Source organism: Cervus canadensis, chromosome 21 (assembly GCF_019320065.1).
Source record: "Cervus canadensis isolate Bull #8, Minnesota chromosome 21, ASM1932006v1, whole genome shotgun sequence".
NCBI classification, from domain to species: Eukaryota; Metazoa; Chordata; class Mammalia; order Artiodactyla; family Cervidae; genus Cervus; species Cervus canadensis.
The window spans coordinates 12,370,817-12,396,009 of NC_057406.1; the positions used below are offsets into that span (position 1 = coordinate 12,370,817).

Genomic DNA, 25,193 nt, shown 5'->3' on the forward strand with positions numbered 1-25,193 from the left:
GGCTGGGCCAAGTTTAGAATTACAAGTGCCAGAGGAGTGGGAACCACACTTTAAATAGCCATCACCTCCCCTTCCCCCAGATAATTCTTCTCCCCTCTGACCGGACCTCTGGCAGCAACTACACTAAGGTTTGTGCTGTTTCTTCTCTTTTTCTCCTGCTTCTGGGTGTCAGACTGCAGGTGGGTAGGATCCATAAGACTTACAGCCAAAGGGTTTGGGGATCCTCTCCTAGAAATATGACATTTGTGTGTGATACGCGAAGACTAGCTATTATCTTGACTTTCTGAAACTTTGGTGGCTGCTGATTCAAGGACCAATGTAACTTGGAAAAAGAGGACCCCAGATGAAAGGGATAGATATTTGGGTTTATTTCTAAGAAAATGAAGGCTCTCTGCTCTGAGACAAGATTGAAAGTTGAAAGAAAAAAAAAAAAGAAAGTTGAAAGAACATAAAACAAGATTGAAAGAAAATAAAAATTCAAGTGCCTATTATATATGAAGTGCTTTCATATATATATATATACATGAATATATATACATATATATGAAATATATATAAAAATACATGTATATGAAATAGATGTATGTATATATACATCTCTTTGTTTAATCCTCATGGCTAAGTGTATCCTGTCATGCCCCTATATAAATCATCAAGAGTAAGTGTCTCTTTGGTCAAGTGCTGTGTAGATTAACTGAAACGCACATTTATGTTACCCTTTCACGGCTTAGAACTTGGAATGGACAGTGATTTAGAAAAAAGATGTGTAGATTATGAAACTTTAGACAGTTAGAAAAACTTCCCAAATACATACACACACACACACAAATACACACACACACATCTGCATATAGAAAAGTCTGAAGAAATATTCACTGCACGGTTGTTAGTAGTTATATTTGGAGAGTAGAGCTGGAATCAGGAGATGAAGTGAAGAGATGTTTTATAGACAAGCAAACCAAGGCTCAGAGTGATGAATTCATTTCCTGGGAGTCGGGTGGTCTCTGATGCAGAGCTATGGTTTGAGTATAGACTTGTCCTTCGATCCCATGATGCTGCCTCTGCTACCCAACGTGGCTAAGAGACTTAGGGTAGGCTTCTGTTCTCCTGGGGTCTCCGGGGAGTGGAGAAGTGAGGGGGGTAGTGTTTAATCATTGGAAGACAACCATCGGGCCCAGAACCTGCTTAAGACAGGAGGCGACCATCTCAGAAGGACTGGGGAAGCTTCTGGGGGACCAACAGCTTGGGTTTCTCCTTCTTAACCCATGGTCTCTGGAGCCCGCTCCCTCATTCATCAAATAAGCAGCACATTCCTGACCTCCCTTTGGCTTTCTGGGTCCCCCCGGGGCAGCCACTCTGGGGAGACAGAGCTGCAAGAGGGTCTGTGGCCGGATGGGGCTCTTGTGAGAAAGTTCTGTTCCCAGGAACTTTTCGTGGGAGGGGTGCGTGCAGAAAGAAGCACATGTACCCACTTCTGCAGAGAAGGGACCGCTGTATACAATCAGGGATACTTACATTAGACTCGCTGCGAAACCCACCGGCCAGTGTGAGAGAGGGAGGTAGCTGAACGACATTGTGGGGTCAGGTCCCGGCTGTGCCTCACGGCTGCACGTCTGTCATCCAACCTTTCTGACGGGCAGCTCCCTGCTTACAAAGCTGAGGGAACTCTGTCACATCCCGGGGCCGCGTGGATTGAATGACATAAAGGCATGTAAAGCACCTGGCCTACAGTAGTTGTTCTCTGAATGTGACCACATCCAATCTCACCTTCAACCCCAGTGCGAGTCTAGAATAGGGCCAGGCAGGGTGTAGCCTGCAGCTCTGTGTTCATCTTAAGTTGTCTCTGCGGTAACGGAGTCTTGCGCTGGCATCATCAGAAAAGAAAAGGAGCCCACGGGTCGTCTTCCTCTTACATTGCTCTCAGAGAGAGATGCAGGGCGTACCTGGGAAGGTCAGCTCATCTTACTCAGGGTCCCTGGTTCTGCTCAATCTTTCTCATCTTCTTGCAAGGATCTAAAAAAGCTGACTTTCACATTCCTCTTACAAAAACATGTTTTTGATGAAAATGTAGAAAGTATAGATAAGGAAAATATCTCTAAAACCCATCCACTGAGAGAGAAATGCCTTGGTCAATATCCTAATTTTCATGCATGCAAATACTTTATAAGGTATTTTTCCCAGCATCATCATGGCACGTGGTCTATTTTGTAACTGTTTGCACTTCACATTTTGTGAACACCTCTTTGTCTTTCTTCTGCAGCACAGTTTCTAATGATTATATAGTAGTCCATTGTCTGAGCCATAATTTGTTAACCTAGTTACCATATTTGAACATTTATGTACTTTCTAATTTTTCACTGCTACAAGCATGAACATCCTCAGTGCTGAATCTTTACACAGAGTCACAGTTATCTTCAGGGGGTAAATTCCCCAAAGGAGAATCGGTGGCTTAAGGATACATACAAATCCCACCCCTTCAACTGTCCTCGAACATGGAATAGAGAGACTGAGGTACATGCTAACGCAGACGAGGCTGGTTGTAGGGTGGCAGAGAGAACTCAGCCCGGGGCAGGTGGGCTCCCCATGTCCACAAGCCCCCACCCAAGGCACCTTCTAGGGGTATAATGTCTGTGCCTCAGAGTCAGTGCTCTTCCTGAAGCAGGAAAGGAACATATATACTCAACCTTTACCAACCAGAGATACCAAGGGGAGTGTGGGTTTGCGGATAGCAGTAGGAGTCACTCTCCTCCCCGGCACTTTTCCTTTGAGAATTTGCTGGAAAGGAAAGGGCCAGCTTTCCTTCCAGGCACCCTCCCCCCCGGCCCCCAGCAGTAGCACAGTGCCCTGCTTGTCTTTCAGGGGGAATGGATAGCAAGGTCTCGGGCACCACCAGCAATGGAGAGACCAAACCAGTGTGCCCAGGTGTGGAAAAGGCGGCGGAGGATGGCGCCCTGCAGCGAGACCAGTGGAGCAACAAGATGGAGTTCGTGCTGTCTGTGGCTGGGGAGATCGTCGGGCTGGGCAACGTCTGGAGGTTCCCCTACCTCTGCTACAAAAACGGGGGAGGTGAGTTCACTTGAGATGGGCGCGATAGGGGAGAGCTGTGCCTGCCCGGCGCCTCCCGCCTGGGCAGTGGATGGAAGTTTCCTGCCTCTGTTACAAAAACAGGGAGAGGTGAGAGGCACTGCACCCTTCACCCCTGCAAGGCTGTCTCCACCTCCTGCACCTCCTGTGCTCTGGGGAGCCCCAAGGATGCGGAGGATGCTGGAGTTGGACAAACCCTGAGAAGTCGCTCAGGACCCTGCAGGAGGAGCACCTGGACGGGGGTGACTTCCTGGGTACCCATGGTGGCAGCAGAGAAACACGGGTGTGGGCTGGGACCAGATGGATGGGGGTTTGGGTTCTGGCTCTGCTATTCACTCCTGTGTCCTGGGGCAAGCCCTCGGATCTCAGGTGGGCGCAGTGAACAGAGACGGTTCTTCCTGCCCCTCAAGGTGTTTGTCAGGACTGGAGGTCGTGGGCAAAGGGCCTCAGAAACCATAGCTGTGCTGATGTTGGCACCCAGCTGTCCCGTGGCCTCAAGACTCTGCAACCAGGGCCACCTGTCCCCCGCCCCACCCCACCTGCACTGTGACATCCCCCCCAACGTATCTCCTTTGATCCCAGTGGCTCTTCATTTATAATTTTCCCATTGAAATGTTTGTATGGGGTGGGGGAGCATGGATTCTAGTTCCTTTATGGATCCTTCCTGCCTCTCAGGCCTGTAGTGATCCCACTGCCCCCATAGCAATGTGGGTCACTTTCCCACTATGGACTTTCTCTGAGGCACCCCCCACCCCCACTGCCAGGTCTCTGGGGAGTCCCTGAGGGATTTCCCAGGTGCTGAAGGCCTCTGGGAAGAGCAGTGTGTTCGGAAGGTCTCCTCGTTGGTGGGTAAAGCTTAGTGGGACTGGGCTCCCAGGTCTGGTTTTAGGGGCGGGGTGGGGATGCAGTCTGGGCTGGAGGAGGGGAAATACTGAGATAAATCACAGGGAAAGACTGAGAGGTTGGGAGCTTTGAGGGCCAAGAGGACTTTAGGGCACCTTAATGCAATACTCACCCTTGTTGGGGTCGTGGGAGCCTCCCTGTGCGTGAGCCCAATTGAAGTGGTTTTGGGGAGAGAAAGCCCACAGCACAGAGTAGGGGTGGGAGGTCAGGAGTGAGGAGAACATAGGGAGGTCCTGAGCCCATTCTTACTCTCAGGATGGTGGCAGCTGGGCACTGGCCCGGGCACCAGAGGTTAACTCGTATTTTTCCAGAGCGGGTGGGAATGGGCCGGTGTGTTCTCCCTCCCCCAGACTCTCTGGCCGGCAGTCTGAAGCTGCAGGACTTTGTTTGGTCGGCTGGCATCTCCAGGGAAGGCAGGAGATCCCCACCCAGCTCTGGACCCTCCGACAGCTTGTTCAGACCCTTGGGCCCTAGGGTGGTCGGATTCAGCTAGTCCGGGGAGGAGGAGGGGTCGGGGGCTAAGCTGGGCCTGGGGGCTCTGTGTCTGGACCCGGTGACCAGCTTAGCCCCTCACACAGCAAGATTAGGAGGTGAGCTGCTTTCCGCAAGCCGCTCTGGAATGGGACCGCGAGGTCGGCCTGGGAATTAGCAGGACTGGCACGAAGAGGTGGGGGAGGGATTCTGGTGTCTGTGGGGACCCCTGTGCTGAGGAAGGGAAGGAAGGGGGAGCGGGGGCCAGGGCAGGAGCATGGGGTCACCCTGTCTACGGGAGGCGTCCCCCACGGGGTTTGCGCCTGAGCTCTGCTTTGGGGGCCCATTTAGGTCTGTGAGGCCTGGGGACGTGTGACTGTGTCTCAGAAAAGGAAACGCAGGCCAAGATCATGACCACGGCCCCTGATTCTTCACTGAAGGAGCAGGGGTACGGAGGTAGGACGTGGCCGCTTCCTCCCTGGGCAGGGCCTGTCCTCCAGCACGCTGGTCCCCAGGACCCGTTTTGGGGGTCCTGGGACCATCTGCAGAATCCTGACGCCATCCCCTTCCTCTCACCCCGTCTTCTCCAGTGGGGCACCAGGCCTCAGGCTTCCTCTTCTCTTTCCTTGATGGACAACAGCAGCTGGAGGAAGTGCGCTGAGGGGCTCTGGGGCTGGAGGCCGACGCCCAGCTTTGCTCTGAAGGCCCTGAGTCATGCAGAGCCAGCAGATGGACACATGGGTGGCGCCTCTGCTGGCGTGATGGGGACCCGTCCAGGACCCCCCAGGTCTGTGCAGGGACCCAGACAGGCCTGCTCTTCTGGTTTCTGGTGTTCCGAGTCTCATCTTTTCTGTGCCTTTCACCCCCCTCGCCCCCTCAGAGCACAGGCCCCACACTTCGTCTCGTCACCTCGTCTCTTGGTCTGGAAGGGACAGACGCCTCCTTGTGACAGGGCCCTTCACTGCCGACATGAGACAGGGGGCGGGGAGGGGGAGGACAGAGACCTCCTAGGTTGGTTTGATCCCCTCCTCCCGGTTTAAGTGCTTTTATTTAAACCCATGGCTCTCAGATCAGGGCTGGGACTCCCAGGGGATTCGAGGATGGTTCTGAGCAGGTTCTGAGGATGTTGAGGTCATGGCGTGAACTCCCCAGGGTCACATGTGCTATCAGCCTGCCTCTGCTGGTTGCTTTCTCCAACTTCACAGCTGCAAATAGAAGCTTCTTTGCTTGGAGGGAGGACCTTATTGTTACTAATGTTTGTTCGTTGGGGAGCTCAGGGAAGAAGACATCCCCGAAGCATAGTGTCAGTTCCAAACTGAAAATGCAAGTGCTGTCTTTGGTTCCTTCCAGCCTGGAGGTTGGGTAGATCCAATTAGAAGTGAGCCCCAGAACAGGGCAAGGGCTGAGGTAAGAATATGATGGAGGACAGGTTGGCAGTGAAACACAGTAGCTGAAAACCAGAGACGCTGAGAAAGTGGTGTGAAGAAACCAAGTCCAGTGGCTGGGACTTGGGCTTTCAATGCAGAGGGTGTGGGTTCAGTCCCTGGTTGGGGAGCCAAGATCCCACATGCCTCATGGTCAAAAAACCAAAACACAAAATGGAAGCAATATTGTAACAAATGCAATAAACACTTAAAAATGATCCATATCAAAAAAACCCCAAAAAACAAAAAAACCAAGAACTTTAAAAAAAATAAATAAAATATAAAATCAGCATCCAGCAGAAGATAGGGAAAAAGGGGTGCCTTCTAGGTAAGTGTCCTCCTTGCTGTCCAGACATTGTGGCCAGTCCACCCTGAGCACCTGCCCCCCACCCCCAGCCCCTGTGACTTTCTAGAATCAGGCCAACCCATGTAAGTCACCCATGGTGGTTACACACCGAGAATGTACTACCTGCCCGATAAAATGGAAACAGAACAGACCACCTCCCTGTCTTTGTGGGGCTTTCTTTCTGGGTGTGGGTGGGGGTGAGCCAGACAGTAAACATAGTAAACAAGAAAATGACACAGCGTATCAGAAGTCCCTGAGCATTACAGGAGCAGGGTGGGGGCAGCCGCACTGAGAACACTTGCGTGACAGCTTTTGGGGTGGGGGGGGTGAGACCCGGTCTTGGGGATATTGGAGGTGGGGAGGGCACCCTGGGGCAGAGGAAACAAAAGGTTTTAATGGTCTTAGAGCAGGAGGCTGGCTGGTGTGTCTGGGGAGTCAAAGGAGGGGCGTCACTGTCGGGGGTGGGTCATGCAGGGCTTGTCAATCACTGTGAGGTTCGGCTTTTGCTCCAGGGACGGGGAGTCAGGGCAGAAGTTTGAGCAGAGTGGCCAATCTTATACTTGAACACAATCTTTGTATCTGTGGTGCTGAGAACTGATGGCAGAGGCCTCAGGCCGGAAGCAGACCAGTTTCAAGGCTAAGAATCTTGGAGTCTCCTTGCTGTCCTTCTTTCTTACATAACTGCTGACTCTACCTGAATACCCAGATCCCGGTTGCTGCAGAACCCGGGCCTTCAGCTGGAACCTCTCCCACTCCCTGGATCCCGGGCTACCGGCACCCTGAGTTTCCCAACACCCAGGATGCCCAGGGCTGGAGACCCCGAGTGAGACTACAGCAGAATGTGCCACCGCTGGGCAACTCAGAAAGCGGGATCTCAGAGGGAAGGCTGTGGGGTGGGGGCGCAGCCAAGCGAACCCCAGCTCTAGACATCAGGGAGAGAGAGCGCATAGGATGCCGACGCCAAGGGTGTTAGACGGCCCCACTGTGCCCTGAGGATGTCCGTAGATACTAAGGATCAGAGAGACGAGGAGCGCATTTCTTCACGTAAGAGTCATGGTTATGTTATTAGTACGTGACGACTGGTTACCGTTTTTAGTTAGTGACTCAGTGCCAAGTATTGGTTCAGTAGTGCTGATTACAGCGTGTGATAGTTCATGAATGCTCACCGCTGTGTTACTCATGTGGAACATTTAACAGTTTGTCTTTAAAAAAATGTCGCCTGGAGGGACTTCCCTGGTGGTTCAGGAGCTAAGACTCTGAGCTCCCAATGCATGGGACCTGAGTTTGATTCCTGGTCAGGGAAATAGATCCCACAAGCTGCAACTGAGACCGAGTTGCCAAGTAAATAAATAAGAAAATTTTTAAATTGTCACCTGGAGCATGACAGCTGACACCACAGGATGCACTCTTACTGAGAAGGATGTCAAGCAGGATGGTTCTTTTCCAGGATGGGGGTGTGGTCTCTGGCATCCCACGGGGGAAAATGCCAGGACATTTTAGAATTGAGGGAGGAGACTGAATGGGGGCTTGGGGGGAGCAGGTCACCGTGACTCCATTCTCCTTCTCCAGGACTGGCTGTCTCTTGCAGGGGTGGTGGTTAGGGCTCGGGTGAGGAAACAGGCGGTGTACCCAGGGCTCCCTGGTGGGCACATGGGTCCCTCTTGGGCTCCATCCCTTCTCTAACTCCCTCCCCGGTTTGGGCCCAGGGACTCTGCCTGGGAGGTGTGGACTTTATCCCTTACGGCCAGCGGCCCAGGTGTTCAAGGAGGCAGAGGAGGAGGGGAACAGAGTGACCACCAGACCCGGTGCAGTTAAACATTGGCTTGGTTTATTGGGAAAGAGCAGGTGGCATAGAGATGGGAGGAGGGTCTTGGAAACGCCTCTCCTGGCCCCCCACTCTCTCTTTGCTCTCTTTCTTTGATGTTTGACTCTCAGCAGTGACTGTTCATTTTGGCTACTGGATTCTCTCTTTCCTAATTCCCTCCTCCTGCCCAATGAGTCTTGTACTGATTTGTGTTCTTACTTGCCTGAATTGTTTGTGATCTTTCTTTGCCCTTGTGGTCACCAAGTGTCTCCCTCAGTGCCTGAATTATGCATGGACCACATGCCAAGAGACTCGGAAGGCAGAGAACTGGAGGAGTTGATTCCTCACCACCAACTTTTGTTTTAGCAATTTTAGTATGGTATAATTGGCTTACAATAAATGGCACACATTTGAAGTGTGCAGCTAGATAAGTTTTGCCATAGGTACACACCCTTCAGACAATCACCACTATCAAGATAATTAACGGGGACTTCCCAGGTGATCCAGTGGTTAGGACTCCAAGCTCCCATTGCAGGGGGCACAAGCTTCATCCTTGCCTAGGGAACTAAGATCCCACATGCTGCATGGAGTGGCCAAAATATAAATTAAAAAAAAGAAAAAATATCGTAAATGTATCCATCACCCCCCTAAACTGCTTCCTGCCCCTTTCTCCCACCCCGACCTCTGCAACCCCATCTCAATGCAAGTGCAAACCTATTTTGTTTTTTAAAGATTTTTTGATGTAGACCATTTTTAAAGTCTTTATTGAATTTGTTACAATATTGCTTATTTTATTTTTTTATGTTTGTTTTTTTTGACTGAGAGGCATGTGGAATCTTAATTCCCCAATCAGGAGTTGAACCTACATCTCCTGCTTTAGAAGGTGAAGTCTTAGTCACTGGACCACCAGGGAGGTCTCTGTTTTTGAAAGATGTAACTATTTCCAGCTTTACTGATTTATTACTGATACGTAATATATGTAAGTTTAAGGCATACAACATTATGATTTGATACAAGTATATATTGCAAAATCATTATCACAATAAGGTTAGTAAACAATTCCATTCCTTCATATCATTACCTTTTCTTGGTGGTGATAGCATTTAAGATCTACACTCTTAAGAACTTTCAAGTATATGATACAGTATCATTCACTGTAGTCACTACACTATACAGTTCCATCACCAGGAAATGTTCATCTTATAATGAACTGTGTACCCTTTGATTATCTCCCCATGTCTCCCACCCCTAGCCTCTGGCAACCACCATTCTACTCTCTGCCTTGATGAATCTGACTATTTTGAGATTCCACATATAACTGAGAACACACAATATTTACTTTACTTTCTCTGTATGACTTATGTCACTTAGCATGATACCCTCAAGGTCCATCCACATTGTTGCAAAGCATGGAATTTCCTTCTCTCTTATGGCTGAATAATATCCCACTATACATATAGCATTTTCTATATCTATGTTGTCCCTGTATACTAGTTTGCATTTCTTAGACTTTTCTATAAATGAAATCATGACTTGGCTTCTTTGACTTAGCATAATTACTTTGAGATTCATCCATCTTTTTCATGTCTCAGTAGTTCCTTTCTTGTTATTGCTGGATAGTATCGTAGCTCAGGCAGTAAAGAATCCACCCACAATGCAGGAGACCTGGGTTCAGTTCCTGGGTCAGGAAGATCCCCTGGAGAAGGGAATGACTACCCACTCCATATTCTTGGCTGGAGAATCCCATGGACAGAGGAGCCTGGCAGGCTACAGTCCATGGGATCACAAGAGTCGGACACGACTTAGTGACTAGACCACCATTCCATTAGATGGGTGGACTGCCATTTATCTCTTCTCCCATTTATGGACATTTGAGTTCTTTCCAGATTTTAGGTATTACAAATGAAACTGCTAAGAACATTTGTGTACAAGTCTTTGTATAAACATATGCTTTCACCTCCCTTGAGTAAAGACTTAAGTGTGGAATGACAAGGTTATACGGTACGTGCACCTTTAACTTTTTAAGAAACTGCCAAATGCTTTTCCAAAATGGTTGTGCCATTTTACATTCCTGCCAGTGGTGTATGCAGGTGCCAGCTTTTCCACATCTTCACCAATCAGTTCAGTTCATTTCAGTCGCTCAGTTGTGTCCGACTCTTTGAGACCCCATGAATCACAGAACACCCGGCTTCCCTGCCCATCACCAACTCCCGGAGTTTACTCAAACTCATGTCCATCAAGTCAGTGATGCCATCCAGCCATCTCATCCTCTATCACCCCCTTCTCCTCCTGCCCCCAATCCCTCCCAGCATCAGGGTCTTATCCAATGAGTCAACTCTTCATATGAGGTGGCCAAAGTACTGGAGTTTCAGCTTTAGCATCAGTCCTTCCAATGACTACCCAGGACTGATCTTCTTTAGGATGGACTGGTTGGATCTCCTCACAGTCCAAGGGACTCTCAAGAGTCTTTTCCAACACCACAGTTCAAAAGCATCAGTTCTTCGGCACTCAGCTTTCTTCACAGTCCAACTCTCACATCCATACATGATCACTGGAAAAACCATAGTCTTGACTAAACGGAACTTTGTTGGCAAAGTAATGTCTCTGCTTTTTAATATGCTATCTAGGTCTTTTTTTTTTTCTTTTACTTTTTTGGACTGCTCCATGCACACATGAGGCTTGTGGGATCTTAGTTCCCTGACCAGGGATGGAACTGCAGTCCCTGCACTGGGAGCATGGAGTCTTAACCACTGAACCACCAGGGAAATTCCTGGTCTGTCTTTTTAATTTTTCTAATTGGTGTGTAGCATTACCTCATTATCATTTAAATTTATAATGACTAATGATATTAAACATCTTTTCATGTGCTTATTTGCAACTCACATATATATATATTTTTTTTTTTTTGGTGAAAACCTGTTCAAATCTTTTGACCATTTGGAAAAATTAGGTTGTTTGTTTTCTTACTGTCTTAGCCACTGGATCACAGGGAAGTCCTTCTTTTCTTTTTAAACACACTTTATTGAGTTATGACTGACTTACAAAAAGCTGTACACATTTAACATATCAACTCGATGAGTTTGGAGGTAAACACACACCTGTGAAACCATTTCCACAGTCAATGTCATAAACATATCTGTCACCTCCAGGGTTTCCTTCTGTCCTTTTTTTTTAATTTTAATTTTTTGTGGTAAGAACACAATTCATCTTCTTAGCACAGTTTTTTTAATTTATTTTTTTATTGAAGGATAATTGCTTTACAGAATTTTGTTGTTTTCTGTCAAACCTCAACATGAATCAGCCATAGGTACGCATATATCCCCTCCCTTTTGAACCTCCCATTTCTCTAATAATGAGTGATATTGAGCATCTTTTCATGTGTTTGTTAGCCATCTGTATGTCTTCTATGGAGAGATATCTGTTTAGGTCTTTTTCTTACTGTTTGCTTGGGTTGTTTGTTTTTCTGGCATTGAGTTGTATGAGTTGCTTATATATTTTGGAAATTAATCTTTTGCCAGTTGTTTCATTTGCTACTATTTTCTCCCACTCTGAGGGTTGTCTTTTCACCTTGCTTATAGTTTCCTTTGCTGTGCAGAAGCTCTTAAGTTTAATCAGGTCCCACTTGTTTACTTTTGTTTTTATTGCCATTACTCTAGGAAGTGGGTCATAAAGGATCTTGCTTTGATTTATGTCATTGAGTGTTCTGCCTATGTTTTCCTCTAAGAGTTTATAGTTTCTGGTCTTACATTTAGGTCTTTCATCTATTTTTAGTCTATCTTTGTGTATGGTGTTAGGAAGTGTTCTAATTTCATTCTTTTACCTGTAGCTGTCCAGTTTTCCCAGCACCATTTATTGAAGAGGCTGTCTTTGCCCCATTGTATATTCTTGCCTCCTTTGTCGAAAATAAGGTACCCATAGGTGCATGGGTTTATTTCTGGGCTTTCTATTTGTTCCATTGGTCTATATTTCTGTTTTTGTGCCAGTACCATACTGTCTTGATGATTGTAGCTTTGTGGTATAATCTGAAGTCAGGAAGGGTGATTCCTTGAGTTCCATTCTTCTCTCTCAAGACTGCTTTGGCTATTCAGGGTCTTTTGTGTTTCCATATGAATTCTGAAAATTTTTGTTCCAGTTCTGTGAAAAATACCATTGGTAATTTGATAGGGATCACATTGAACCTGTAGATTGCATTTGGTAGTATAGTCATTTTCACAATATTGATTCTTCCTACCCAGGAACATGGAATTTCTCTCCATCTCTTTATGTTGTCTTTGATTTCTTTCATCAGTGTCTAATAATTTTCTGTGTACAGTTCTTTTGTCTCCTTAGGTAAGTTTATTCCTAGAAATCTAGTTATTTTTGTTGTAATGGTGAATAGGATTGATTCCTTAATTCCTCTTTATGATTTTTCATTGTTAGTATATAGAAATGCAAATGATTTCTGTGTGTTGATTTTGTATCCTGCAACTTTGCTAAATTCAGTGATTAGCTCTAATAATTTTGTGATACTATCTTTAGGGTTTTCTATGTACAGTATCATGTCACCTGCAAGCAGTGAGAGCTTTACTTCTTCTTTTCCAATCTGGCTTCCTTTTATTTCTTTTTCTTCTCTGATTGCTGTAGCTAGGACTTCCAGAACTATGTTGAATAATCGTGGTGAAAGTGGATCCCCTTTCTCATCTTAGGGGGAATGCTTTCAATTTTTCACCATTGAGAATAATGTTTGCTGTAGGCTTATCATATGTGGCCTTTACTATGTTGAGGTAGGTTCCTTCTATGCCCATTTTTTTTATGCCCATTTTTTGAAGAGTTTTAATCATAATTGTGTGCTGAATTTTGTCAAACATTTTTTCTGCATCTATTGAGGTTATCATTTGGTTTTATCTTTCAGTTTGTTAATATGGTATATCACATTTATTTATTTGCATATATTGAAGAATCCTTGCATTCCTGGAATAAACCCAACTTGCTCATGGTGTATGAGCTTTTTGATGTGTTGCTGAATTCTGTTTGCTAAAATTTTGTTGTGGATTCTTGCATCTATGTTCATCAGTGATATTGGCCTGTAGTTTTCTTTTCATGTGTTGTCTTTGTCTGGCTTTGGTATCAGGGTGATGGTGGCCCTGTAGAGTGAGTTTGGATGTGTTCCTCTGCAATTTTTTGAAAGAGTTTTAGAAGGACAGGCATTAGCTCTTCTCTAAATGTTTGATAGAATTCTCCTGTGAAATCATCTGGTCCTGGCCTTTTGGGAGATTTTTGATCACAGCTTCAATTTTAGTCCTTGTAATTGGGTTGTTCATAATTTCTATTTCTCCCTGGTTCAGTCTTGGAAGATTGAACTTTTCTAAGAATCTGTCCATTTCTTCCAGGTTATCCATTTTATTACCATGTAGTTGTTTAAAATAGTCTCTTACAATCCTTTGTATTTCTGCATTGTCTGTTGTAACCTTTCCTTTTTCATTTCTACTTTTGTTGATTTGATTCTTCTCTCTTTTTTTCTTGATGAGTTTGGCTAATGATTTTTCAATTTTGTTTATCTTCTCAAAGAGCCAGCTTTTAGTTTTATTAATCTTTACTATTATTTTTTTCATTTCTTTTTCATTTATTTCTGCTTGGATATTTATTATTTCTTTCTTTCTACTAAGTTTTGGGGTTTTTTGTTCTTCTTTTTCCAATTGATTTAGGTGTAAAGTTAGATTGTCTATTGGATGTTTTTCTTGTCTCTTGAGGTGGGAATGTGTTGCTATAAACTTCCCTCTTAGAACTGCTTTCACTGCATCCCATAGGTTTTGAGTTGTCATGTTTTCATTGTCATTTGTTTCTAGAAATTTTTTTATTTCCCTTTTGATTTTTCCAGTAACCTGTTGGTTATTTAGAAACATATTGTTTAATCTCCATGTGTTTGTGTTTCTTACAGTTTTTTTCTTGTAATTGATATCTAGTCTCATAGTGTTGTGGTCGGAGAAGATGCCTGATATGATTTCAATTTTCTTAAATTTACTGAGGTTTGATTTTTGACCCAAGATGTGGTCTGTCCTTGTGCATATGGAGAATGTTCCATATGCACTTGAGACGAAGGTGTATTCTTCTGCATTTGGATGGAATGTCTTGAAGATATCAATGAGATCCATCTCATCTAATGTATCATTTAAAACTTGTGTTTCCTTATTAATTTTCTGTTTTGATGATCTGTCCATTGGTGTGAGTGGGGCATTAAATTTTCCTAATATTATTGTGTTACTGTCAATTTCTCCTTTTATGTCTGCTAGTGTTTGTCTCATGTATTGAGGTGCTCCTATGTTGGGTGCACAAATATTTACAATTGTTATGTCTTCCTTTTGGATTGATCCCTTGATCATTATGTAGTGTCCTTCCTTATCTCCTGTAATCTTCTTTATTTTAAGATCTATTTTGTCTGATATGAGGATTGCTACTCCAGCTTTCTTTTGCTTCCCATTTTCATGGAATATATTTTTCCATCCTCTCACTTTCAGTCTATATGTGTTTTTAGGTCTGAAGTGGTTTCTTGTAGACAGCACATATACGGGTCTTGTTTTGTATCCATTCAGCTAGTCTGTGTCTTTTGGTTGGAGCATTTAATCCATTTACATTTAAAGTAATTATTGATATATATGTTCCTATTGCCATTTTCTTAATTTTAGGGGGTTGATTTTGTAGATCTTTTTACTTCTCTTGTATTTCTTGACTATATAAGTCCATTTAACATTTGTTGTAAAGCTGGTTTGGTAGTACTGAATTCTCTTAACTTTTGCTTGTCTGAAAACCTTTTTATTTCTCCACCAATTTTGAATGAGATCCTTGCCAGGTAAAGTAACCTTGATTGTAGATTTTTCCCTTTTAGTGCTTTAAACATATCCTGCCATTCCCTTCTGGCCTGCAGGGTCTCTGCTGAAAGATCAGCTGTTAAGTGTATGGGGTTTCCCTTGTATGTTACTTGTTGCTTCTCCCTTGCTGCTTTTAATATTCTTTCTTCCTGTTTAGTCTTTGTTAGCTTGATTAGTATGTGTCTTGGTGTTCCTCCTTGGGTTTATCTTGTATGGGACTCTTTGTGTCACTTGGACTTGATTGACTATTTCCTTTTCCATGTTGGGGAAATTTTCAACTATAATCTCTTCAAAAATTTTCTCACACCCTTTCTTTTTCTCTTCTTCTTCTGGGACCCTTATAATTTGAATGTTGATGCATTTGATATTGTCCCAGAGGTTTCTGAGGCTATCCTCAGTTCTTTTCATTCTTTTTACTTTATCCTGCTCTTCAGAAGTTATTTCCACCATTTTATCTTCCAGCTCACTGGTCCATTCTTCTGTTTCAGATATTCTGCTATTGATTCCTTCCAGACTATTTTTAACTTCAGTAATTGTGTTGTTTGTCTCTGTATGTTTATTTTTTAATTATTCTAGGTCTTTGTTAATTGATTCTTGCATTTTCTCCATTTTGTTTTCAAGGTTTTTGATCATCTTTACCATCATTATTCTGAATTCTTTTCCAGATAGTTTTCCTATTTCCTCTTCATTGATTTGGACTTCTGTGTTTCTAATTGGTTCCTTCACTTGTAGTAGTATTTCTCTGCCTCTTAATTATTTTTTTTTAATTTATTGTGTTTGAGGTCTTCTTTTCCCAGGCTTCAAGGTTGAATTCTTTCTTCCTTTTAGTTTCTGCCCTCCTAAGGTTGGTCCAGTTGTTTGTATAAGCTTCATAAAGGGTGAGATTTGTGCTGAGTTTTTGTTTGCTTGTTTTTCCTCTGATGGGCATGGCTGAGTGAGGTGGTAATCCTGTCTGCTGATGATTTGGTTTGTATTTTTATTTTGTTTGTTGTTTAGATGAGGCATCCTGCACAGGGTGCTACTGGTGTTTGGGTGATGCCAGGTCTTGTATTCAAGTGATTTCCTTTGTGTGAGTTTTCACTATTTGATACTCCCTAGGGTTAGTTCTGGAGAAGGAAATGGCAACCCACTCCAGTGTTCTTGCCTGGAGAATCCCAGGGACAGCGGAGCCTGGTGGGCTGCCGTCCATGGGGTTGCACAGATTTGGACACGACGGAAGCGACTTAGCAGCAGCAGCAGCAGGGTTAGTTCTCTGGTATTCTAGGGTCTTGGAGTCAGTGCTCCCACTCCAAAGGCTCAGGGATTGATCTTTTATGACTGTCGCTAATGGGTGGTGCCGAGGGACCCAAGCTTGAGGTGATCTGGTGGAGGATCTCTCAAAGCACACTGCAAGCTCAAGTCAGAAGTCACTCAGATGAGCTCAAGCCAATTCCTTGACTCCTCTGTGCCTCAGTTTCCTCACTGCCTCTGCCGCTCCCGGTGACTCAAGGAATACACTTTTGCTTTGTCTAACCACTTAGATTTGGCAGAATAATAGGTACCATAGCATAGGTCTAACATATTCTGATGTATACAGAAGTTGAAACAATCTCCTCAGAGCAAGAAGAGGTATATAGGCTTGGTCCTGGCAGGAGAAGCTGCAATGCCTTGTTAACTGGCTTCTGCCCTTCAGCATGGCCCCCCAGAGATCAGTTAGACCCACAGATGAGAGAGCCTTTGCAGAAGTCCAGGAATCCAGTTGAGTAGTTCCATCAGACACATATAGGAACCTTCACCTGTGACTGGCGGCAGGGGTTCCAGAAGTTTGTGCATCCCCCAAGCTGGTGCAGCCCCACCTCCTCCTTAGCACAACTTCAAGAAAATAATTAGATATTGTTCACTACAGGCACTGCGGTTATAATAGAGCTCTAGGACATATTCATTTTTGGTGACGGAAACTTTGTACCCTTTGACCAACACCTCCCTGTTTCCCCCTTCCTCAAACCCTGGTAATCACCAGTCTATACTCTGCTTCTGTGAATTTGTTACAGACCCCAAATGGTATTCGAGATAGGCTATCATCCTTTTTTTTTTTGTTTCCCTTATTGCCTTGACTAGAATCAATACTGATAGAAATAGTATTGAATAGAAATGGTAAGAAGTAGTAAGACCCTTGTCTTGTTCTTGATCTCAGAAGTTAAGCAGTGTTTCACCATTGTCTGTAGATGTTATCTGCAGATGTTTTGTAAATGCCTTTTTCCAGATTGAGGGTTTTCTTCTATTCATCATTTGCTGAGAGGTTTTTTTTTTTTTTAAATCACAAATAGCTATTAGATTTTGTCAAATGCTTTTCTTGCTTTTATTGAAATGATTATATGGTTTTTTGTCTTTAAATTTATTAATATGATACACAGATTGATTTTTTGAATGTTAACTTTTTATTCCTGGGATAAACCCCACCATGTAACGTATCATCCTTTTTATTAATACATGTTATTGGATCTGATTTGCTAAAAATTTTTTAGAATTTTGCGTCTATGTTCATGAAAGTTTGACCTATAATTTTCTTTTCTTGTCTTTGCCTGCTTTTGTTATCAGGGTAATGCTAGCTTTGTAGAATGAGTTGGAAAGAATTCCTTTCACATTTTCTGGAAGAGCTTGTTAGAACTGGGATTATTTCTTCTTTAAACGTTCGGAATGTCCCCAGCCCTGCATAAGCACCACTGGGTTCCATCCTTTTGAGAGATACTTTCCCTTCCCTGGGTGGTTTCCTCACACACATTTACTGACCAACACTCAGCTGCAAGCTAGTAGGGGACCCTCTGCAGATATTTGGGTCTCTCTATGCACATTTTTCTTTTTTTTTCTGTGCTGAGTCTTCAGTAGGGCTCAGGCTCTTTAGCTGTGGTGCGCTTAGCTGCCCCCGAGGCATGAGGGATAATAGTTCCCTGATGAGGGATTGAACCAGAGTCCCCTGCATTGGCAGGCTGATTCTTTAGAGCTGGACCACAGGGTAAGTCCCCCTCTGTATACATCTCTGCTCCCTAGGACTCTGTCCTGTGAACTCCCTGCCCTAATGCCAGCAGGTAGAGGCCTAGGGTGGAGAAAATGCCAGTGGAGTCAGTAGACTTGTCTCAGCCAATGACTGTGAAAACAGAAAGGATTACCGAAGGGGAATCTGACTGCAGTCTGCTAAAAGTCCCTCTATAACATTTAGAGCAATCATTTCCTCAACACACATGCTGGACTGTGGGCTCTGTGAATGCTCGTGATTTCTGGGATTCCAGGAGCTCCTTTGATGCCACAGGTTATGTGTTTCTTAGGCGATAACTGATGTTGATATGGAGTACCCCTTGGTAGGTATAGACGGAAACTTCAGAGTGAAGAAAGGGACTGGCCAGGTCCTAAGTAACTTGGTAACTCTTGACCTCTGCTTGGTTCCAGACATCTAGACCAGTGTTCCCAGTTTTGCACAGCACCCCCCAACCCCCTCTTTGGGTTCTGACTGGAAACAGCAGTGGTCATGGGAGGAGCTGGACTTGGACCACAAGGAGGCTACTGCCAAGGAACACACAGCCTGTTTCCCACCCGCAGGTGCCTTCTTCATCCCCTACCTCATCTTCCTCTTTACCTGCGGCATTCCTGTCTTCCTCCTGGAGACGGCGCTGGGCCAGTACACCAGTCAGGGGGGCATCACTGCCTGGAGGAAGATCTGCCCCATCTTTGAGGGTGAGTCGCTCGCGCCTGACTCCAGAGTCTCCGCACCAGGTTATAAACTGCATTGGAATAACTGGGGGGTTTAGCAGCAGTGCTTATGGAGATAAGCCCCTGGGTCTTTATGTTAAACCTTCCACTTGTGACTCAGTGGGTATGAGTTTGAGCAAGCTCAGGGAGAGAGTGAAGGACAGGGAAGCCTTGCGTACTGCTGTTCATGGGGTCACAAAGAGTCGGACACAACTGAGTAACTGAACAACTCCACTTGTGGGCCCAAGAGAGAACTAGTCACTCAGCCCAGCAGAGGATGGAGGAGAAGATGGAGTTGAGGGCGGCACAAAGGCCTTAGCTAATAAGTAGAGTGCAAAGCTATTTTATCTGTACCTGTGTGTATTTTGCAATGCATACAAATAATTTCGTGCTTTTAAAAAGATATTTAATCAATGCAAAGCATTTAAAAAGAGATTTTTTTTTGTTTTTTAATTTGTTTTTAGTTTGGGGATTTTTTTTTTTTTTTTTTGGCTGTGCCAGGCAGCTTGTGGCATTTTAGTTCCTCAACCAGGGATTGAGCCCAGGCCCTTGGCAGTGAGAGTACAGAGTCCTAACCATTGGACAGTCAGGGAAGTCTCTAAAAAGAATTTTAATGGAAAAAAAAATCCATTAATAATTCTACTATCTTTGGACTTTCTTGGTGGTCCAGTGATTAAGAAGACTCCACGCTTCCACTGCTGGGGGCCTGGGTTCGATCCCTGGTTGGGGAACTAAGATCCCACAAGCCTCAAGGCACCACAAAAATAAATAAATAAATAATTCTACTATCTTGACACAGCAGTTACTTAGGGTGTTTTATTTTAATACTCCTCTCTCTTTAGGATTTTCTTTAAATTTTTATTTTGAAATAATTATGTGTTCACAGAAAGTTGCAAAAGTAGCCCAGGAGTGTCACATGTACCCATCACCCAGTTTTCCCTCATGGTAAAAATTTTATATAGCTATGGAACAACGTCAAAACCTGGGAGTGGACATTGGTACCACCCACAGACTTTGTTCAGGTTTCACCCCTTTCTATGCACTCGCTTGTGTGAGGGTGTCTGTGTGTAACTGTGTGTAACTGTATCACTTGTGTGGATTTGTGCGACCACCACCACTGTTCCATGATACAACGATCTCCACCACACTGCCCCTTTGTAGTCGCATTCACCCCCTCCCTGCCCTCATCCCTGACCGCTGACAGCCACCGATCTGTTCTCCATCTCTGTGGTTCTGTCATTGGGGAACACTATATAAATGGACTCATGCAGTGTGTGACTTTTGAGATCCACCGTTTCACTCAGCATCGTGCCCTGGAGATGCACCCAGATTGCTCTGGTATCAACGCACGTGTGTGCGTGTGTGCTAAGTCACTTCAGTTGTTTCCGACTCTGTGACCCCATGGACTAGCCCTCCAGGCTCCTCTGTCCATGGGATTCTCCAGGCAAGAATACTGGAGTGGGTTACCATGCCCTCCTCCAGGGGCTCTTCCCGACCCAGGGATCAAACCCAAGTATCTTACATCTCCTGCATTGGCAGGTGGGTTCTTTGCCACTAGTGCCACATGGGAAGCTCTTGGTATCAGTGGTTCATTCCTTTTTATTACTGAGCTGTATTCCATGGAATGGATGAACGTACTATGATTTATTTAACCATTCACCCATTGAAGAACATTTGGGTTGTTTGTAGTTTGGAGAGATTTATTTCACCATTTCTTTCTCTATATTAAAGTTTATGTATCTATTAGTTTGAAATATACAGTTTTTTCTTCATTTTTATTTTTTTGTTTTTATTTTTAAGAATTTTTCCTACTTATTTGTGTTTCTGTTTTAGTTAGTGTTATTTTTCCATTTTCTACACAGCAATCATTGGATTGCATAAACTTTCATCAGATGCATATATCAAAATTTACTTAACAGTTCTCTGCTCTGGGCGTTTTGCTTATTTTTGATCACTTATAAAATTGTTATACTCTGCTATCATATATCTAGGTAGAGATAGCCCCCTTCTTTTTGAAATTATTTCTTTGGGATAAATTCCCAAGTTCAGAATCATAGGATCAAATGGACAACCACGTCGATGTCTTTTGATCTGGCTTATGAAAGTGTTATACTGACGTACAGTCATTGAACTTGAGTAAGGATTTTCTCCCATATCTTTAACAGCTCTGAGTTATAACCCTAGTTCCCAAACTTGTCGGCATACTGGAAACACCCCAGAACCTTCAAAACATCCTGAGGCCTGTACCCAACTCCCAGAGGTTGTGATTAAATTGGTCTGGCATCTAGACTGGGCTTTGGAATTTTAAAAATATCATCAGGTAATTCTCCTAACATGTGGACAAGTTTGGAAATCACTGAATGACAGCTTCTGTAGAAGTGTTCACTTGTGTTACGGATGCAGAATGTTACCTCCTCATCGTTTCAGTTTGCACACCCAGGATGAGGGAGCATGAGAGCATTTTGAGGACGTTCATTCACTATGTGCACTTGCTCCTCTGTGAACTGTCTCTTCCTGCTCTTAGCACGTGTTTTTATGTTTCAGAAATAGATCAGAAAAAAAAAATAGATCAGATGACTTCCAGGGGACATTAGCTATTGGAATCTCGGAGTTCGCCTTACATGTGTATGAAATAGCTCGGAATTGGAATCAGTGAGGTTTCAGCACCAGGACTGATGCAAGTTCACAGGAAGCAGGGCAGGGCAGCAGGGGTGGGGAGGAGAGCCGGAGGCCCGGGCCCCGAGCCCCACATCTTAGGATACTCCCAGTGGAGCACGAACCCTCTCCCGAGCAGGGGTGGGTGGGGAATGAGACACCTGCCTGGTGCCCCAGTCCGGTCTGCCCCCTTCCCCCGCCACCAGGCATCGGCTACGCCTCCCAGATGATCGTCACCCTCCTCAACATCTACTACATCATCGTCCTGGCCTGGGCCCTCTTCTACCTCTTCAGCAGCTTTACTGTCGACCTGCCCTGGGGGAGCTGCCGCCACGACTGGAACACGGGTGAGGTCACACCCTCCTGCTTGGCCGCGGTGACCGGGGAGAGGGATCGGCCCTGTACCCTGGGACTCAGGCCCCCACCCCTCACTTGGGATGCTCTAGAAGTCTCCCAAGGACATCACGGAGGTCTTACACCAAAGATAAGAGTGAGAATCCACCAGCATCACAGGGAAAATGTCACAGACCTTTTTTCCAAAAAGCAATTTTACTTACTTATTTTTCGCTTGTGCTGGGTCTTTGCTGCTGCACGTGCTTTTCTGTCTTTGTGGGAAGTGGGGGCTACGCTCTGGTTCTGGTGCCTGGGTTTCTCATTGCGGCGGCTTCTCTTGTTGGGGGGCACGGGCTCTAGGCACGCGCTTCAGTGGCTGCAGCGCGTGGGAACAGTAGTTTCGGCTCCCGGTCTCTAGAGCACAGGCTCTGTGGTCGTGACACACAGGCTTAGTTGTTCTTTGGCACGCAGGATCATCCCGGCTCAGGGATCAAACCCAGGATCCACTGAGCCACCAGAAAAGCCCTACAGACTTTGTAAAAAATTCATGGGTTCCGTCAAACACATTATCAATGCAAGTATCATGAAGAAAGAACTGACTTCATTTTGTGCAGTTTAGCCCTTTATGTGATCTGAGACATGGTTAGTTTGATATATGTATATATTGCATATAATACATATATTATATATATGTATATATTGCATACAATACATATATACTGCATACAATACATATATACAATATATATGTGTGTATATTATTATATATGTATATATAACATATATGTATATATTATTTCATTTATTTGTTTTTCATGTCTTCTTTCTGATGCTATTTTCAACTTCCAGTTTATCTGGACTGAACCGGGGAATACACCATTTTATACAGTATCTCTATCATTTACAATAGCAAGTAATTGTCTCTTGTGGTTCCATCTTAAGACAGGAGCCCATAAGGCCATAGAACTACTGAGTCTAATGAATAGAAAGTAAACATGAAATTAAAAATAAAATTAAAAGTTACCTAGGGGAGTGCTGTCCAGAAGAACCGTCTGGGGTGATAAGTGTCCGGGTATTCTCTGACCCGGCAGCCACTAGGTGCCCCCTCGCCTCCAAACTGTGTGCTGTCTCTCCAGGCCTTCCTTCCTTTGTTCCTCTCTGCCACCACCTCCATGCCACTACTTTTCAGGTGAAAAGTCCAGTCCTGGATGTCCCTCCCTGAGGGTCACTGATCCACTAGGCTCTGCTCAATGTGTCTGTTAGAGCCTGTCCCGGCCCCGGCCCCTGGCATTCACCCGGCTTTATCTCTGTTTGTTGGTCTGGTTTGGGCTTAGTGAAGTGAAACTGAAAGTCGCTCAGTCGTGTCCGACTCTTTGAGATCCCATGGACTATACAGTCCATGGAATTCTCCAGGCCAGAATACTGGAGTGGGTAGCCTTTCCCTTCTCCAGGGGAATCTCCCCAACCCAGGGATCGAAGCCAGGTCTCCCGCATTGAAGGCAAGTTTGTGCTTAGCGCTCTGTACTGTATCCTGAGCTCTCAAAACATATTTGTGGAGTGAATCAGGTTTTAAAAAATCTGTTCTCTTGTGATATTTTCTTTATTGTGTTTTTTCTTCTCCTCTCTTTGTTTCCTCCTCCCCCCTCCCCCCTCCCCCCTCCCTCCCCCCTCCCTCCCCCCTCCCTCCCTCCCTCCCTCCCCCACCCCCCCATATCTGTCCCCGCCTTTATTTTAATTTTTGGCTGCTGGGTCGTTGCTGCTCATGGGCTCTCTAGTTGTGGCCCACAGGCTTAGTTGCTCCTAGGCATGTGGGATCTTAGTTCCCTGTGCAGTGCCTCATGGCTCAGTCGTGTCCAACTCGTGATCCCACGGACTGTAGCCCGTCAGACTCCTCTTTCCATGGGGATTCTCTAGGCAAGAATACTGGAGTAGGTTGCCATGCCCTCCTTCAGGGGAATCTTCCCAACCCAGGCTTGGAATCCAGGTCTCCTGCATTGCAGGCAGACTCTTTACCAGCTGAGACACCAGGGATACCAAGAATACTGGAGTGGGTAGCCTATCCCTTCTCCAGGGAATCTTCCTGACCCAGGATCAAAGTGGGCTCTCCTGCATTGCAGGTGGATTCTTTAGCAACTGAGCTACCAGGGAAGCCTGACCAGGGACCATTTCCCCACCCAGGGATCAAACCCGAGTCCCCTGCACTGGAAGGTGGATTCTTAACCACTGGCCCCCCAGGGCAGTCCCCAGCTCCCAGATCCTCTGCAGGTGGAACTTAACACATTTTGCTGAGCAGGACCCCAGCCCTCACTTCCTCACAGATGGGTGATCACAAGTCATCTCTGAGAAGATTCACTTTCTTGGGTGTGCAGTGGGGAAAATGCTCTCTATCGTAGTATTTCCCAGGATTGCTGTCCTGATAAAACGCAAAGAAGGGCGTGAACACTTTGTGAAAAGTCTGAAGGCATAGAGGGGTAATTGAGAGCCACTATTTATGGAGCGCCCTGGAGCCTCATCTTCATTTAATCCCCTTATCGGCCCTGCACAGACTCTTCTCATGTGCATTTAGAGCCAACAGGACTGAGGCTTAGAGAGCCTCTCAGTGAATAACCTGGGGTGTTGGGGGGGGGAGTGGGGGTGGGTGGGGAGTGGGATTCAAGCCAGAGCCTCCTGACCTGTATCCCTGCTCTTAGCCATGACTGCACCATTTCCCCAGATGGTGTCCTGATTGTTCCTCAAAGGTCGTGAGTCCATCCAGGATGGCGGCCCAGAAATATTTGTCTATTTGAAGCAGTGTGCAAAGCATCTTTGCTGATGCCGCCTGGTCTTGCTTTAATTAGAACATGCAGCCGCGACCCGCCCCCCATCCCACCCCCTATACCCTCTGCCATGGAGAAGTGGGAAAGGGTGCCATGGGTTTGATGAGGTTATGATGTCTTTCGTGTCTCATTGTGAGACTGTTTTGTTTAGATAACTTCAGCCCAGACACCTTCCTTCCCAGTCTCTTAAAGCTCCCCTCACTCTCTGGTCACACTGGCCAGTGATCTTTCTCTTGCTCCCCCGACCCCTGGCTGCCCACAGAGCGCTGCGTGGAGTTCCAGAGGACCAATGGCTCTCTGAATGCGACCGCTGAGAATGCCACCTCTCCCGTCATCGAGTTCTGGGAGTAAGTGAGGCCTTTTCTCCCTTCAGCCAGTGTGGACAGTGTGTCCAGGGCATGGGGCTGGGTTCATACGGTGGTGACTCCACAGACGGCAAGGGACGAATTTCTGCTTCCCCCTTTGGTGGCCCCACCATCCAAGTGGCTTTTCCCTTGTGGCTGTATCTGTGGTTAATGCAGGACTGTCCTCGGGCTGGGCCTGCCTCCCCTCCCCTGGGGCCAGCCCCATGAGTGTCCACCCTCCTCCCCAGCTTCTTGTCAGTTACCTTTACTGCTCCTCCCCCTCCAAATACTGACATTCACCCAAAAAGTGATTCCTAACATCAAAGCCGTCATCACGGTCCGACTGAGAGAATGTTTGCATCCCCTTCTCTGGGTTCAGTTGCACTCGGCCTGGCAGAATAAACTTACCTGGGGACAGATTGTGTTTGCCGTCCTATCTGTCTAT

General features: G+C 45.5%; 1 protein-coding gene across 4 annotated transcripts in view; it reads left to right on the top strand.

Moving 5' to 3' along the window:
• Nucleotides 1–78: 78 nt before the first annotated feature.
• Nucleotides 79–25,193, top strand: part of SLC6A13 (solute carrier family 6 member 13) — a 40,067-nt gene continuing 14,952 nt past the window's right edge. For 2 of the 4 annotated variants that reach the window (XM_043441206.1, XM_043441209.1), the window contains exons 1-5: nt 84–128; nt 2,860–3,066; nt 18,451–18,585; nt 21,462–21,602; nt 24,667–24,751. In XM_043441206.1, the coding sequence (XP_043297141.1) occupies nt 2,865–3,066; nt 18,451–18,585; nt 21,462–21,602; nt 24,667–24,751 (563 nt within the window). In that variant the 5' untranslated portion in view covers nt 84–128; nt 2,860–2,864. Of the gene's footprint in view, nt 129–2,859; nt 3,067–18,450; nt 18,586–20,842; nt 20,921–21,461; nt 21,603–24,666; nt 24,752–25,193 lie in introns of those variants that run through there. The other 2 variants (XM_043441207.1, XM_043441210.1) reach the window with 2 other exon arrangements.